Source organism: Ascoidea rubescens, assembly GCF_001661345.1.
Source record: "Ascoidea rubescens DSM 1968 unplaced genomic scaffold ASCRUscaffold_5, whole genome shotgun sequence".
Taxonomy (NCBI): Eukaryota; Fungi; Ascomycota; class Saccharomycetes; order Ascoideales; family Ascoideaceae; genus Ascoidea; species Ascoidea rubescens.
Window position 1 is genome coordinate 278,942 of NW_017962917.1, and position 17,094 is coordinate 296,035.

General features: G+C 33.7%; 8 protein-coding genes across 8 annotated transcripts; 3 read left to right on the top strand and 5 right to left on the bottom strand.

The window, feature by feature from the left end:
- Positions 1 to 177: 177 nt before the first annotated feature.
- Positions 178 to 708, top strand: ASCRUDRAFT_69923 (resistance to Congo red protein; the record flags this gene model as incomplete). The annotated part of the gene is made up of 1 exon (XM_020191727.1): positions 178 to 708. One exon carries the CDS (start codon positions 178 to 180, stop codon positions 706 to 708), a length of 531 nt encoding a protein of 176 aa, XP_020047728.1.
- A 192-nt stretch (positions 709 to 900) lies between these two features.
- On the bottom strand, positions 901 to 3,801 carry ASCRUDRAFT_7656 (Mpv17/PMP22 family protein; the record flags this gene model as incomplete). The annotated part of the gene is made up of 1 exon (XM_020193523.1): positions 901 to 3,801. The coding sequence occupies one exon, from the start codon at positions 3,799 to 3,801 to the stop codon at positions 901 to 903; it is 2,901 nt and encodes a 966-aa protein (XP_020047729.1).
- Positions 3,802 to 4,704: 903 nt separating this feature from the next.
- On the bottom strand, positions 4,705 to 5,541 carry ASCRUDRAFT_69925 (uncharacterized protein; the record flags this gene model as incomplete). Its single annotated transcript, XM_020191728.1, has 1 exon — positions 4,705 to 5,541. The coding sequence occupies one exon, from the start codon at positions 5,539 to 5,541 to the stop codon at positions 4,705 to 4,707; it is 837 nt and encodes a 278-aa protein (XP_020047730.1).
- Positions 5,542 to 8,414: 2,873 nt separating this feature from the next.
- On the top strand, positions 8,415 to 10,757 carry ASCRUDRAFT_80515 (uncharacterized protein; the record flags this gene model as incomplete). Its single annotated transcript, XM_020194501.1, has 3 exons — positions 8,415 to 8,427; positions 8,894 to 9,690; positions 9,744 to 10,757. 3 exons carry the CDS (start codon positions 8,415 to 8,417, stop codon positions 10,755 to 10,757), a joined length of 1,824 nt encoding a protein of 607 aa, XP_020047731.1.
- Positions 10,758 to 11,801: 1,044 nt separating this feature from the next.
- On the bottom strand, positions 11,802 to 12,680 carry ASCRUDRAFT_7659 (uncharacterized protein; the record flags this gene model as incomplete). The annotated part of the gene is made up of 1 exon (XM_020193534.1): positions 11,802 to 12,680. The coding sequence occupies one exon, from the start codon at positions 12,678 to 12,680 to the stop codon at positions 11,802 to 11,804; it is 879 nt and encodes a 292-aa protein (XP_020047732.1).
- A 667-nt stretch (positions 12,681 to 13,347) lies between these two features.
- On the top strand, positions 13,348 to 13,572 carry ASCRUDRAFT_80516 (uncharacterized protein; the record flags this gene model as incomplete). The annotated part of the gene is made up of 1 exon (XM_020194502.1): positions 13,348 to 13,572. One exon carries the CDS (start codon positions 13,348 to 13,350, stop codon positions 13,570 to 13,572), a length of 225 nt encoding a protein of 74 aa, XP_020047733.1.
- A 1-nt stretch (position 13,573) lies between these two features.
- ASCRUDRAFT_75445 (NAD(P)-binding protein) lies at positions 13,574 to 14,945 on the bottom strand (the record flags this gene model as incomplete). Its single annotated transcript, XM_020193062.1, has 1 exon — positions 13,574 to 14,945. A coding segment is annotated over exon 1 (1,106 nt), but the record flags the coding sequence as incomplete, so codon positions are not given.
- A 511-nt stretch (positions 14,946 to 15,456) lies between these two features.
- ASCRUDRAFT_34299 (iron permease FTR1) lies at positions 15,457 to 16,893 on the bottom strand (the record flags this gene model as incomplete). Its single annotated transcript, XM_020190509.1, has 1 exon — positions 15,457 to 16,893. The coding sequence occupies one exon, from the start codon at positions 16,891 to 16,893 to the stop codon at positions 15,457 to 15,459; it is 1,437 nt and encodes a 478-aa protein (XP_020047735.1).
- Between the last annotated feature and the right edge of the window lie 201 nt (positions 16,894 to 17,094).

The window sequence follows — 17,094 nt, forward strand, 5'->3', positions numbered from 1 at the left end:
CTTTTCCAAAACGATAGAAGCCCAGGCCATGCTTATGCGGTTGTGAGTTTTCATGCGTTTCCCTGCGTGCGATCTACGCTTGTTTCTGATTGCTGGGGCTGGAGAAGTAGAGGCAGTATATATACAGGCTCGTTCCTTCTGCTTTTCTCTTTCGCTCCATTTTCGACTACGTTCACCATGCCCTTTATTGCAGAACTCCAGAAACGACAGACTGTATGTGGGTTTGATTCTTTTGGCAGATACAGATGCTACCAACGATCCAACTGGCACTGGGCCAGATGGCTCCTCTTCATCATCTTACTTGTTGCTGCCATCCTCCTCGTCTTTCTCTTCACCTGTTTGAAGACCAGAAAGAGAGCCAAATCAGGCCAGGCTCCCATTAAATACACCACCTGGATGCTTCCTCCTTCCTACAGACACTCCCAGCAACAGTATAACAAGCCCGAGGACTACAATCCAAACAAACCTCCAAATCAGGAAACTGCTCCTCCATATCCCTCCTACAATCCTCCCTTCAATCCTCCCTACAATCCTCCCACATATCCTCCCACATATCCTCCAAACGACAACTCGAACCCATATGACAACAATCTCTACAATAGAGCTCCTGTTGACACACCCGGTTCTGCTGAAAATCCCAATTCTTCTGATTTTATCAACGGTTATCAAAGACCTGCTGGCGCTCCTCCAGCTCACGTCAGAGATTAGGCGCTCTCTTTCCTTTTTTTTTACCTTTTTGTCTTACTGGTTCCAATTTAAACTCTCTTATCTAATCTCGTTGTTTTTTCTACAAAGAATATTTTTATACCATTTACCTGTTCTAATTATTTTTCTTTTCTTCTTACTAGCTAGCTAACTTGTCTACTCTAAATAAAAGTATCTGTATTGGTCTCTGTTTTCTTACTCAGAACTGTACACTATCGACGAAATCTCCGTGGAATCAGAACTGGCCTTTTTCAAATCAACCACACTGTTCCCAAACATTGCATTGCTTTCCGCTCCGGCCACAGCAGCTTGTTCACTGTTGCCCACAGCGTAGCTGGCACTGCCATACTTCTGCTCCAAGCTGTTCAAGTAGGACTTAGTGACTGAGTCGGAAAGCTCTCTCTCATTGCCCTCGTTGCCCTCATTGCCAAAGCTCTTTCTCAACGATCGTTCCACCCTTGAGGCGACGCTATTAAACGGATCATCAATAAGGCTGAAACTTCCCTGCGCCTCCATTTTAGGTTTCTGCGGCCTGTTGCTACTCTGTGACTTTTTCCATTGTTCAAATTCCTCCAAATAGCTTCTTTCGATCGACTGCACCCTTTCGAGATCTAGAACATCGTTGGTCACCGGATTCAAAATGTTTCTTCGGCTGTTGCTGATATTGCTGGATTGGCTAATTGATCTTTCATTACTGTGATTACCACTGCCAGTCTTAATATTGCTGCCACTAATGCCAATATTACTGTTGGGACTCAAATAGTTCTTGCTTTCAGAATTGACCAACAATGCTCCCATTCCAGCATAGTTCTTCGCATTAGATGCTTGTCTCATGGGATACTTTGATGATCTGTTTGAATGTATTGACTTTATGGGTGATAAACTAACATTTCCTCCTGCATTCGTTAAGCTGCCATATCTAACTGGAGTATAATTCCTAGTACTCACATTGCTCACAGCCAAGTTACTTCCAGGCGATCCACTGTTATAATAAGATGGCGAGTAACTTGGATTAAGACTCATCAATTCTTGTTTTTGCAATAACTCTTGTTGCTCTTTTTTATAAAGAATTGTGCTCAAATCATTTCTATTTAAATTATCACCATTGCTTTTATTGCTTTTATTGCTATTATTAGTATTAACAGCTTGGCTAGATTTTTGATTACTTTTTTGATTACTTTTTTGATTTTTATTTTTACTTGGCTTGTTCACATAATCATTCAAATCAGTCAAGTAACTCATTTCATTTATAGCGTTTATAGCATTGATTGCCTCCATTATGTTTCTATTTGAATTTTCTTGAAGATAACTGATACTTCTATCCTGGTTCTCACTTTCATTAAACATTTCGTCGGAGACATTATTATTAGAAGTATTGTTAGATATGTTGTTAGAAATTTCGTTAGAAACATCTTCAGTCATCTCATTAGAGATTCCATTAGAGATTCCATTAGAAATGTCGTTGGAAGCTCCATTAGTCGCTTCATTTGAAACGTCATTTGAAACATCATTTGAAATGACATTTGAAATACCATTTGATATCTCGTTTTGAATCAATTTTCGATCTTGTTCATTGTTTAGATCGCCATTATCATATTGATTATCATTATTATCATGCTGAATCTTATCATGCTGAATCTTATCATGCTGAATCTTATCATGCTGACTCTTATCAATTTTATTTAACCCATTCTGCCTTTGAATCTCTTGGAAAATACGGTCAAATTCAGTTTGCAATGCTCTATTGGCATACTCCTCATCTCGCTTTTTTTTCTCGTTTTCAAAATAAAAGCTTTGTAATTTAATCTTTAACGATGTATTTTGAATTGTTCCTAAAGTAAAATAAATAAAATTGAAAAAAATAACCCAGTATTTAGGGTGTAAGAAATGTTGAGCAAACAACATTGAAATAGGCGAGACTATCCATGATGTTCTTAATACTGGTATCAAATTGGCTTTTATATTTTTAAAAATAGATATCAAAAGTAAACTACCAACATTTCTCTTTTTCTTGATACTGTTTGTACCATTTGTACCATTTGTATCATTTGTATTGTTTGAGCTATTTGGCTTATCTGTGTTGATATTTTCTAAAGTGCTAAAATTAATTATAGCTAAATAAGCTAGAAATAAAGAATTTATTAAAGGAGAAAACCCAAAGACTGTTATTAAAATCTGAGCCAATTTTTTCTTAAAATCCAAAGGTCTTTTAAATTTTTCATTTATATAATTATAATGATAATGATTCATTGGAGCATTAATGCAGAATCCAAAAATTGATAACAAAATAACTTTATTATTTAGTTTTTTTAAAATAATTTTCAATTTTGAATAAATTTTTGATAATAAATTTTGATTGAAATTATTAAAAGATTTTAATGATGAAATTAATGATAAAATAAAATTTCTTAATTTCAATTTCAGTTTCATTTTCAGTTTGATTTTAGAATTATAATTGAAATGAGATTTTAAATGAGGGTTTGATCTTGATTTGGATCTTGATCTTGATTTTGGTAACGATCTAGAACGGTTTTTATTATGAGTAGTATCATTAGTATCATTAGTATCATTAGTATCATTAGTATCATTCTGAGTGTTATTTGAGTCATTGAGATATTTTAAATCCGAGTTTGTATTTGTATTTGAATTTGAATTTTGAGGAGAATGAGAGGAAGAACTATTTCTTGATTCCAATTCAAAATCATAGCTATTAATTGTATTAAAAGGGTAATGTGATAATATTAATCTTGCTACTATTTCATTTAACGCGATTAAACTAGCAGCAGTTATTGATTCAGTTAAAACTGGGTAATTTGAGAAATAATAAGAAAATGAGCAATTGATAGATTTAATTGAGATTAGTAATTTAAATAAGAGTAAGGATAAACTATCAATTGATAACGATTTTAAAGATTTTAGGAATTTCAAAGACCTTAAAGAACGTGGTAAAGCCAATGAACCAGACAAGCTTTTGTTATTAATTGAAGATTTAAATAAAGATGAAATAAATTTTGAGGATTCACTCGATAAACCATTTTTATTTGAATAAACTATTAAATGGACTATGGGTAGATAATCCTTTGCGATATTAGACATTAGACATTAAACTAATATGAAGAAAAAACAATAAAGAAACAAAAAAAGTAAATATTTCAAGAAACAAAATACAAGATGTAATATAAAAAATATGAATTTCTGAGTATATGATATAAAGTTATTGAAAGGGAAGAAAGAGATTATGCTGATGTAAATATAGTCTTGTAGTAGCTGGGGTGGGCAATCAGAGCCACAAGATTTGGTAAAAAATAGAGAATCTATAGCAATGCTGAGGTGTAATTCTGGGAAATAAAATTGTCCTGGTGTGGACGTGAGATGGTTCTGTTAAATCTGGTTGGTTTGATATTGTTCTTCAGTGACGGTTGGTATTATTTATTATTGAAGGTGATCTGGTCTGGAATTGCCGTTTTGGGCGAGGGCCCCAGAGAAATTCACCATAGAGCAGTGTCGAGCCTGGGCCCCGGCGATCCTTTAGCTTGGTAAAAAGATAAAACGCGTTACACTGCAAATGTGCATATTTATAACGTATGCTGCAGCTGTCACAGGGCTGCAGTGGTTACAAACTCTAATTAGGCTTTCCGTTCAGTAAATATTGTCACGTGTAATATCATTAGGGAAAAAATTCCCCAGATTAGGCTTCATATCAGAAGCAGGAGACGATCGTTATCAAACGCCAGTAACACCATATAGCGAATGGAGAGCCGCAGAATAGTGGATAATATAGACAACATCGTGGAATTAAGAAGCAAAAGAAAAGAAAGGTAAATAGTAAAGAGTAAATAGTGAAACCAAAGAAAGGGAAAGTAACAAAGAAAAAAGTAGTGGAAAACTTCTCAAAGATATTAGACTAAGATAGTAGTAAAGCAGTTAAAAAAGTGTAAATAGTAAAAGAAAAAATTTGAATAGTTATTGAAGAAACACAATTAGATTTTCAAAGTATATTTAATCCTCTGGGTTGTTAAGGGCTTGAGCCTCAGGCGCAATGTCTTTCTCCAACTCCTTTTCAGCATCTCTTTTAAGATCGTTTTTCTTTTCTTCTAATTTGGCCTTTTTCAATCTCAATTTGACTTGAGTGTTCTCAAGAGTTCCAATTATGAAGTAAACAACTGCAAAAAAGACTGTCCAAGTGTTTGGATGCAAATAGTGTTGAGCAAACAAAACTGATGATGGTGTTACTATCCATGAGACTTTTAAGGCTGAAAAGTAATTGGCCTTTAGTGTAGATACAACAATCTCTTTGATAGATTTCAAACTAAAATTCTTGAAATTCAATTTATTGATTAGTCCAATGAAGGATATGAATATTAATGTGATAAATGGCGTGAAACATGTCAATGAAATAAAAACTTGAAGCAACTTCTTTTTAAATGTCAAGGGATATTGTTTAAAGATCTTTAATTTATGAAGTTTCTTATAAAAAACATGACTTAGTGGTGCATTAATAAATAATCCATAAAGTGTTAATAATATAACTTTTTTATTAATTAAAACTGAGATCAAGGTATCAACAGTCTTAACCACACCAATTGGTAAACTCTTTAATTTTAGCTTATTGTTTATAAATTCTCTATATTTATTTTCTTCACAATTTTTGAAATCTCTGGAAACAACTGTAGCTATAATTTCATTTAACGCCGCCAAAAATCCTGCTGTCAAAGACTTGGTCAACAAAGGATATTTGCTCAAATAGTAAAGATATTTATAATTTAATGCCCTAGTCTTGGAAATTGGCTTTAAGACAAGGGAACTATAAAGAAATGCAGAGGGAAATGATGACATCTTTAATTATTTAATATTGAAAATATTAACAAAGAAATAGAAAAATCTATCGATAACTGTCTCTCTTTGGCTACCAGATAATCGCTTAACAAAATCAAGCATTCAGATCTTGGGTCAAAATGGTTGACGATACCTCTTCTATTTATGTAAAGCGAAAAACGACCTTTCTCCGGTTTTCTTTTCACCAACTGATTTGAAAATTCCACCCAGCAGCAGTAAACCGTAACCTGCAGTCAACGGAGATCGCATGACGGAAATTGCCCAACGGGAATCTTCAACGGACACTCACAGAAGGATTACACGCTCCGTAATTCCTTTGACGGAATCTCTTCAACTGAAAACACCAACATAAAGGATTCCTTCCCAAAACAGTTGTTCTGAGCTTGAACATGCCGGATTAGGATATTGTGTGAATCAGGAAACAGATAAATGCATCTTCCCAAAATGGCACCACTCTGCACAATTGCACAATTTAACTTCCATCTTTTCGACTTCCTTCTAATCTCGGTAATTGATTATCGATTATCAATTATCAACTATTTTGACCATTGCTATCTTGCTCAATTTTAGCTCTTTTAACTGAGCCATACACACACTCATGATCACCATCAATACATCGTTCACAACTGGTTTTCCCCTGTTTTTTAAAACAAAAAGCATTTCGTTTTCGACAGTTTATACATCTTGGCTGCTTTTTTGTAATATAAATACATTCCAAATTTCTCTCAAAACAGTATCGACAAGTTTGTGTTTTCATCGATGGAACACACTTACCTCTTCTTTTCCGACACACCAAACAATTCACCTTCCCATAAATTACTTTGGATTTATCCTCTTTCAAATTTTTAATATTATTGCTAGCACTAGTAATATTGACATGATGAAATTGAATATTATTATGCATTGATCCAGATCCAGATCCAGATTGATTCTCAATATGGCTTGAATACACTGATAAATTATCAATTGATTGGTCAGAATTCGATCTGCTAATACCAACATTGATACTAGACAGACTACTGCTCATCCCAATTGAATTTGCTTCCAAAGTTTTATTCAAAATTTCATTAGAACCCCCATTAACCCTCAATTGATTTGAAACCAAAGCCTCATTGCAGTTTACATTGCAGTTAACATTACAAGTCACATTACAATTCTCACCTTCATTAACTTTGCAATTCACATTGCAATTAACATTGCAATTGTAATTAGTACTATTTTCTTTATTGCTAATGGAATTCTTATTCTCATTCTCATTCTCATTACCACTACCATTATCACTATCATCTTCATTATCATTACCATTGGAAGAATAAACACACTCACCATCAGTGATTTTGCATCTATCACATACTGTCTCACCTTCTCTTCTATAACAATAGCAACCCATCTTTCGACAATTGAAACATCTGGCTCTCTTTTGCTCTATAAAAATACATTTAATATTTTTCTTTAAACAACTTTCACATACTTTTCTCTTTCTTGTCTTTTCACATCCACTTTCACATTCATCAACAACTTCTATTATATTGCATTTTATTTTCTTGTTTCTGCAATTTAAACAGCTTATTTTCTTATTTTCCTTCTTATTTTTAGCTTTATTTGATGATGTCTCTGGTATTGATGGATTCTTCAAACAAATACATTGAATATTTTTCTTAATACATCTTTCACATGAACTGCTTCCATTTTCTTTATAACAAAAGGTATTCTTTTCACGACAATGTTTACATCTTTGTTGAAATTTTTCTTGAAATATGCAATCGAATCCTTGTTTTAGACAATATTCACATTTTCCCTTTATTTCTGAGCTCACACATTTTTTTTTAAATCTTTTGCAATTCAAACACCGTATTCTTTGACTATAAGAAGATTTATCTTTAGAAATAAAAGTTTTATCAGCATGTTTCATAATGAGATTATTATCATTATTATTATCATTGTTGTCATTTATATCATGAGACATAGAAGATTCTCTAAAAAATGAATTATTAAACTGTAGAGTCTCATTGGTCTTTTGAGAATAATTCTTGAATATATTATTATAAAAATAATATCTAAAACTGGAATACAATTTATCACTAGATACCATTTTACCATCTTCATAACTATATTGACTCATGTCATCTTTATCAGTTACAAAAATTGGCCCTTTATTTATTCTATAATAAACAGATAATCTGATATTCTCAATTATTTGATCTCTTTGAATTCTTTTATCATTTTCATTACAATTTTCATTACAATTTTCATTACAATTTTCACTGCAGTTTTCATTATGATTATGATTATGATCGTCATTATAGTTATGATTTTCATTATGGTTATGGTTATGGTTATGGTTATTATTCTTCTTTTTCTTTTCTATTGGAGTTGGATAGCCAGGACTAGCTTCAATTAAAGCAGAAATTGCATTTTTTGCTGAATTTTTTGAATTTGTAATTCCAAGTTTATTCAAAATTTGAACTGATCTTCCATCTACACCTAAACTTTGTAATTTGATTCCAATTATTTGTTGAAAGAAATTCGATGATTTTTGATGTCTATGAAAATTAATTAAACTCAAAATTGCATATTTTCTTTCTATTTGATGAGATTCATTATCATATAAAGTTTTATGACTATTAAGTTTCTCCATTTGATTTAAAATTGAAGGTTTATCCTTAGAGGCCAAATCACAATTTAATATATTATTTAAAAATCTCATAAATAATGGACTGTCTTTATTCATTGTATTATTAACTTTATCAACATTAATTCTAAAATTATTTGCTATTGCCTTTTGTTGAGAATATTTTCCAAAAAATGGATTGTCATCAGAATTCTGATTAATTAAAAGATTCTCTAAATCATTTAATAGCAACAAACTTATAATGTCGATCAAGGGTCTGAAATCAATTTTAATTTTATTATCTAGTAAGAAATAACTTAAACAATCAGGATTTGTAAATATATAGTTGGTGAGTGATTGCTTCTTTGAATATTGATTTTCTTTATCATTATCCACGATCGATTGTAAATATTGAGGAAGATTTTCAGCAGATAAATTATGATGATATTGAAGAGGAGGAAGTGGTTTTACCATTTTTAAATGTTATTATCAAATTTAATACTATTGAACAAAATTTTAAAATAAAAATAATAACAAATAGTTAAATATCTGTGTGTTTTCCCCAGACTTTCTTATTTATAACCAAAAAGATAACTCTTCTAATAATTTTCATTGTAGGGTCGGAAATCAAAACCGTTCCGTCGATGATTAGTAACAATAGTGATGTGGATTGCTCATGCACATCAGTCGCCGCTATGGGATCAATGCTTTACTGCCTTTATAATCAAGATAATGATATAGACAAACTTGAGAAGTATGTTATCAAAACTTGTGCAGCTCAGAATGTGTCCTATACCAATGAAGAGCTCCAAGCAGCTTACAGAAATGCCACACATTATTTGGTTGATATGACAGAGGTTGAGAATTATAACGTGTCTGAAGATTACTTCTATTCTCCAATTTATCATGATCCCAAATACGTTAAACGAAGTTTTGAGTCGTATAAAGTGCTATATGATAATAATTATTATTCTTGGTTATACGGTATAGGGTCTGTTGCTTATTGGGCTGGTGTCTTAGCCCTTTGCTCTATATTTCACTGGTCAAAAGTATTGTTTCCAAACTTTGTCGCAAGATGTACTGGTCCAATCAGTCGTGCGTGGAGAGCTACTGTCGTTATTCCTGCTGCTTTAGACAGGAACCATCTTGGTTCCAAATATCTTTTTGGAAAGTTTGACATAGGTCTCGTACCAACTAGATTTGAGTCATTGGTGATTTTGGGCTTTTATGCAATAGAATTGGCTATCAATGTTGCACATATCTATCCCATTTCTGGGGGCAACACAATCCGTACTACCAGAGCATTGGAGATCTATGACTTGATTGGGATTAGAAGTGGTGTTTTGGCAGTTTGGATTTTTCCTTTGGTGATGTTGTTTGCAGGAAGAAATAACTTTTTGATTTCGATAACCGGTATAAACCAAGCTTCATTTAGTGCCTATCATCGATGGATTGCTCGCGCTTTCACAATTTTGGCGTTTATTCACAGTTGGGCATTTATGGGGATGGAAATAATTTATCATGATGTGAAGCTAGCAGTGAAAACCCCCATACTTTTATTGGGGAATGGTTTCAACAGCATTTGCAATAGGGCTATGCTTTCATTGCTCTTGTTCATTTTATCTTTGGTATTTTTTGTCTCACTGGGTTGTGGCTTCATTGCTGGAAACTTCGATCATACCACGAATGGGAATTTTGCGCAGCTGCGATTTGGTGTTTTGACAGATTTGTTAGAATTGTTCGTTGTTTGGCATTTGGTGTTCCCAAAGGCAATTGCCGAATTATTGGAGAAGATACTATCAAGGTTATTTTGCCAAAACCCAAATACTGGAAGGCTTTTCCAGGTGCATTCTGTTATATTTATTTCTTTCGACCAGCAAGATGGTGGGAGTCACATCCATTTACCATTGTTGAATCTGACGGTGATGAACAAAACATCATTTTCTATATCAAAGTCAAGGAAGGCATCACTCTATACATCTATAACTATTTGATGAAACAACCAGACCATTCGGCTAATATAAGAGTGACAGTGGAAGGCCCATACGGTCGTCAGCAGCCAACCAGGAAGTATTCCAAGGTTCTTTTAATTGCAGGTGGCAATGGTATTCCAGGTCCATATACCCACGCTTTAGATCTCGTTTCACACACCCTCAATAAACAAATCAGACTCTACTGGACAATTAGAGAATGGAAGAATCTTGAATGGTTTTATGACGAGCTAGCAAAACTAGGTCATTATAAAGACAAATGTGAAGTTTACATATATTGTACCAGAGGTGGAGATATGCCAAACTTTGGCTCCAGTGGATGTTCTTCAGAAGCTGGGTCAATTTCCAAAACCAGCAAAGAGAAGACCATAATGCCTATGAATACTCAGCAAAAGATATCCAACGTTGAAGCTCTTTCATACATCCGTTTTGAAAACGGCAGACCAGACTTGAAGCACATACTTGGTGAAGAAATAGAAACAGCTGCGGGATCAATCGCTGTTATGAGTTGTGGGCATCCAAAAATGTGTGATGAATTGCGTTCCAACGTTGCCCGAATGACCTTGAAAAGTGATAAAAGAATCGATTACTTTGAGGAGAACCAACTTTGGTAGGAAGCGTTTGTTTTCTGATTCGTTTTCAAGCCCCTCTTTCATTTTTGTTTTGTTTGTATTTGTTGCTGGTTTGTATAATTATTATCTATTACCATCCTTTTAAAACCGCCAGCAATTATTAAAATTAAATGTTAATTTTGTAAAATAAAAAGCTAAAATTAATAATTTGACATTGGAATTGAAAACGAAATAAAAAGTAGAATATTTGACAGTTTCCAAAATGAGTAGCAATGTACCATTTATTCTCTACTAGTGGTGGATGTTGGAAAGGGGTCGGAATGCGCTGTGAAGCGCCCGGATCTTAAGATTCGGTTGCCGATACAGCCCTAGAACATGCTGGCGGTCTGTCGCGTGACACTTCACTTAAGGTTCTAGGCAAGGACCTTATGTTGTAGCAAATCCACGATTATACATTAAGGTGAATAAGTACAAAAGAAAGAAAGCCAAAGGGGGCTGCAGCCCCCTTTTATAGGGACTGGGTTAAATCCAAAGCGTCACGGGAGCAGACCGGCAACACATGCCGGGGAACAGACAGAGACCGAAACTAGAAATCCGGCCGCTTTGCAACAAATCTATTCTTGTTCAATGATCAGAAATTTGTTATCATTTAGCAGGTCAAAGTTTTGGTCAATTCAACTGATTCGAAATGGCGAATATAATGGAACCCAGGATGTTGCCTAGCTCACCAAGTCATTTGTGAGACGTGGCCAAAGGAGAACTAGGTGCTCTATCTACACTCATTTATTTCCACAGATACTGATGCTAATCAAAATAACACAACAACCAATTACCAAAAATAGTACTATATTTGTTTTACCACTAGTTACAGGAGCATCAGCTCATTACTTTGCCCGAAAAACAATCATTTATTGTCAATTGGCTCCCAGATGTATCTATAATCTTTCGATGAAGGTAGAAGATAATATGTCTTTGTCTCTCGCGTTGTAGGTGCCTCTTTAAATTTGGAAAAGTCCCATCTAAGTTTAGTTTTGTTTTCAAATGTGTTTGTAAATCTAACGATATCAAGTTGGCCATTGTTGGAAATCATACAACTGCATTTGAAATTTCCAACTGCAACTTCATTGACTGTAGTATTGGTAATCTTTCCAAACACCTTATTGAATCAGCATTTTTGGTGAAAAAATGGAGGATTCGTAACCCTTCAGCCATACCAATATTACTGATATTCTCATTGGCACCTTTCCCAAAAATCAATTGATTTGATAAAGGAAACTGCTCTAATTTCTCAACATCGGATAGCCCATTATTAGATAAATTGAGTAATGGCTCTAAATTAGGAATGTTGTCGAATTGATTGTTTGACAAGTTCAAGTTAAGCAATTTGTACAGCTTAGGACTCTCCTCTAACCTGAATAGTAAATTTTTCGAAAGATCAAGAGAATTCAAGTTAATAAGAAGTGGTAGCTGTGTAATTAGTTGTGTGATTGATCCGATATTTAGACCAGACAAACATGGATGTTTCAAGTTCAATAGTATGGACCTGCCAAATTGTTTAGGGATATTAAAGTGTTGTAAATTGTACGTTGAGGAGGACCATATTGCTTTTGATTTAATTTTATCAAATTTGAAGAGTTTATAGTAATTATCTTTATATGGAAATACTTTTTTCATCAATGCAAGAGAAATTTCCCATTTGCTTCCATCAAATGGAAACAGCCAGTTATAATAGTTCATGGTGTCTGTAATATCAAACTCACCAATAGAGAACTTGTATATCGACTCAGCTATAAAAAGCACCAACACCATCATTTGCTGTAAACATTTAAATATCGTGGAAAGCCTGAATTTGTTTTCTTTCACTCCATTTGATACGAGAGTGGTATTCACAGTCAAGTGTTTGGTAAACCATCTCAAGTGATTTCTGAACAATAAAGCATCGTTGAATTGTAAAATCAAATGCATTTTTAACTGTGAGATCTTGGTCTTTCATGATTGACAAGTGCCTTGGTGTTAAACGTTCACCAATGATTTCAACTATCAAAAACAACAGAATAGGCGCTTGTTGCTAGAACTTGATTATTGGACAATATGAAAAGAAGCACTTTATCAATTGGTAAATCATTGAATATAGGCTGAACAATAAAAGTGGGCAAACCATCTAGTATATTGGGAGTCAATTGAATACTTTTGGTCCACAAGTTTGAGAAATGCATTTTCAAGTTTATTATCGAGTTGTTCGTTGGTATCCAATACCTCAGAGTAAGCCTACTACTTGAGTTTGTCTTCCATTTATATCAACAATAGTGTCAAGTTGATTCTTGCTTTTTATATAAAAAGCAAAAGCAAAAGCAATTGCTGCAAAGTGCTCTATTGCTGAAGCTGCCCCCAATAAGCATTCATGTAGTAAAAGTTGCTAATTCGAGTAGCAATTAAGGGTCAGTCTACTCATTATACCTGTTCTCTTGGATATATGAAGCTTTTTATGGGTTTCAAAACCGAAAACCACTGGAAATCAAGTTGCAAGTTAGATGATCAAAAGACCTGCAACAGCTTGGACTTACAAAGATAATATTCACCGCTATCTTACTTTTATCTTTATCATCTCTAATAGCACCAGCTGCTGCTGGTTATGGTGAGATATACTCAGACAAGTATTAGTGGTATTCCAGTTGCTATCAATCAATTTCGTCTCAAGTTTTGTATTGTGATGCACAAAAGGAGGGATATGGGTATTACTATGCTAGTCATAAACAATTATTTACTGATTATTGTGGTGTTTTTAAGTTGGTACGACAATAATTATCTCAAAAAGGTGTGTCAAAGAAACGTTATGATTGAGCGATCTCTAGTGTAGGTCTGGTTTTAAATTAATTGTTCATTGATTAAACTATATAAGAAAAAGTTGTTGAAGAATCAAAAAAGTCCAAATAACAGAAATACAATAAGAATCGCTTTAAATTTAGTTTAGTTATCTACTTCAACTATAACCTTCCCCTTGGCTTTATTACTTATAAGTCTTTCAAAGGCATCGGGGAATTTCTTCCAAGCGTAAGTTGAATCAATTGGAAGCAAAAGGGTTTTATCTTCTAGCCATTTTAAACATTTTTCAAATTCTTCATGGCTGACGTCAACGAACAATAGTCTATAATTATAACCACCATACAATTTTGTTCGACAGAGAGCTTGTCTTAATGAACAAATAATCATAGTTTTAATTAAACCAAAAAAAGCAGCATCTCTATAGTTATATTTATTATCACCAACAATTGTTACATAAGTTGCATTGGTTTTCAAAGGATCATTTAGCAAAGTTGGTAAATGCAGTAGCAAATTATTATTCCCAACACAATCAAAGATTAAATCAAATTTTAAATTTAGATCTAAAATTGGATTTAAAATATCATCAACAGCGGTGTAATCAATTGTTTTCGTTGCACCGAAATTATTAACAAGTTCATTTGATTTACTTGAACAAACTGTGACAATATTTTGACAATTTAAAATTTTTTTGCAAATTTGAATTGCTAGCATACCAACGGATGTGCCACCACCAATTACTAAGACGTTCGAATTTGAGTCTAATTTCAAATTTTTACACCTAAAAATACCATCATATGCTGTTGTCAAAACAATAGGCCATGATGAAGCCTGATCATAAGTCAATTTTTCATGATCGAATTTAAGGAGTACTTTTTTGATTTTATTGTAATCAATGTAAATGTATTTGCTTAAAGAGCCAATTGGAGAATACATATCAACTAAAGTTCCACAAACATTGTCGCCATATTGGAAATCTTTGACGTTTTTTCCAGTTTTGACAATTGTTCCAGAGAAATCTCTACCGAGCCCCTTATTAGAACAACCAGTTAGCAATTTTGTTGAAACATTGTACATCATAGCATCAATGGGATTCAAACCAACCGAATGAACCTGTATCAATAAGAAATCATCGTTCTTTAAAGTAGCATCCTCATTGAGGTAGTGAGAGAAGTCCTCGTTGGTGAAATAAGGAAGAATTGAATGGTCCTTAAAAACAATTTTTTCGTTGTGAGAGGGAAGTTGTATTTCAGACATTATTTGGAAAAGTTTCAAGCATCTAGTGGAGAATCACTATCAAAGTTGAAGCGCAGCAGAAAGAGTATGGTATTTATTTGATAAGTGATGGGGGTTATGGTGAGATTATTGAGTAAAGAGCGCACCGTGTTTCATCCGTTATTTGTCCGTGTTCCGCTGATGTCTGTTGGCCGGTTAGTCGGTTATAGCATATTACCGAGATTAATGTTGTCTCTCGGCATAACCGAGTTCCGGGGGCTTCTTACGGGCTAATAAGTCTCCGAGAATCCTTTCTAACCGTTCAAATCCGGATGCAATGTTCGACTCAATCAACTCAACTCTTTGATTTAATTCATTAATGTTGGAAGCGTTTGGTGGAGTATCAAGTTCCTCTTTGTTTTCACTATTAGCGTTCTTGACAAGAATGCTGTCAGGTTGACAGTCGTCGAAGGAAGGATAGAGATTTCTTCTACCATAATGACTTCACAAACTTCCGAGTTTGGATTGTGTTTTCCGGCCACACCTCGTGCAACAAGTGGTATATAATCCACTTCAATGGTATCTACAGTTATATGCAATATTATCTGTGCACGTGCGTGAGATAGAGTGTATAAAGAAAGAACAATTGGGATTGATCAGTGTGCATTATGATGTTATATATATACATATTAATATAAATTGTCAATTAATTATTATTATTATTATTATTTTGAGTTTTATTAACAATAGGTTGTTGAGAGTGAGTTATTAATGGGGTATTGCTATCTAAAGTATCAGTTGACTGTGCGATATGAATTGGAGCAGAGATTGGCATGGAATTTACTTGATTTTCTAGTTCGGAGAATTTTCTCATACCATCATAAAATTCCAATTTTTTTAATAGTCTTCTTTTTTGGTATTTAATTGGAATAAAAGGCAAGAAGCCATGCTTTTCCTCATATTTCAACATGTTTATAATAATGACTATTCCAATCCAATAAAGATCATAAGTTAGAACTGAAATATAAGTTGCACTATTAGTCCAACCGAATATGGCGGCAGCTAACATCCATAAACCATCAGTTTGGCCATTACAACAATTGACATGCCAGATTGATTTTGAAATATCATAAGAGCCTGGACCATTACCAACTTCAGTTAAATCTTGACCATTGCAATCATCAATGTATTTTTGTAATTCGAAATTCCAAAATCCCTTGGAAAATAAACCCGAGGCAACAACATAAAGGAAACAAGTTGAGTAAACAAGGAATTTTTGAATGGAAACTGAGTTACCAGATTTATATAAAAAGTAACCAATAGAGAATCCAATTGCTGTAGCTAGGATGATGGATAGAGGAAACGAAGAAAAGGGCTCAGAGACACCGACACCTCCAACAAATACAACAGCTTCCATACCTTCTCTCATTGTGGTTATAAAGGGGAGAATGAATAATGAGTATTTTTCGGTATAAAATTTTAGTTTATTTTTCCAAGAATTTTTATTTATATCCAAAGCTTGATTCAATTCATTATCAATTTCTCTTTCAATTGATGAGGAGCCGTTAGAGTTGACGTTATTAAGAGCAAAATCGTTTTCGGCAGTGGTATTATTTTGAGATAATTTATCTTTATAAAACAACTTTGATAATTTGTATTTCCACTTTGATTTCATTTTACCGATCTTTATCATTCCAAAGCCCATGACGGAGATAACTATCGATGCTAATAAACTGAAAATACCTTCCCAGTAGTGTTCGGATTTTGACCACAAATCGACTTTGATCAAATAGAATAAGAAAACAAAAAAACCACCCAATAACAAACAAACAAACAAGCCAGCTAAACTTCCCAACCAAATGTGCCATTTAAGGGTGTTGTACAAAATTGAGTTTGTCTTTACAATATCGTTACCATTATCATCAGCATTGTCACCATTGCTAACCAATAACTGAGCTTCGGGGTTAGGTGAAGCAGATGTGGAAGTGAGATTTTGATTCTTTACTATTGATGAAGTTGATGGAGAAGATAAATTCTGTTCTAGAAATGCTAGTAAAACAGAGACGATAACAGCACACTCAACAGTTTCTCGTAAGATGATAAAGAATATTTGCACAGAAAAGATATCTTCAAACTCAACCATTTTGAGAATAAATTACAAAAGAAATGTCAGAAAACTGTCAGAATATGAATGATTTTAGCCCAGCCGTAAAAAAACAAATGCAAAGAGTAAAAAAATGAAAGCAAGGGGATATGAAAAGGCAAAAGGACTTGGAGCTTGAGATCAAATCAAGTAAAAAAGATCAAATGCAGAGGAGTAAAACCCATCGCAGGCGATCGAAAC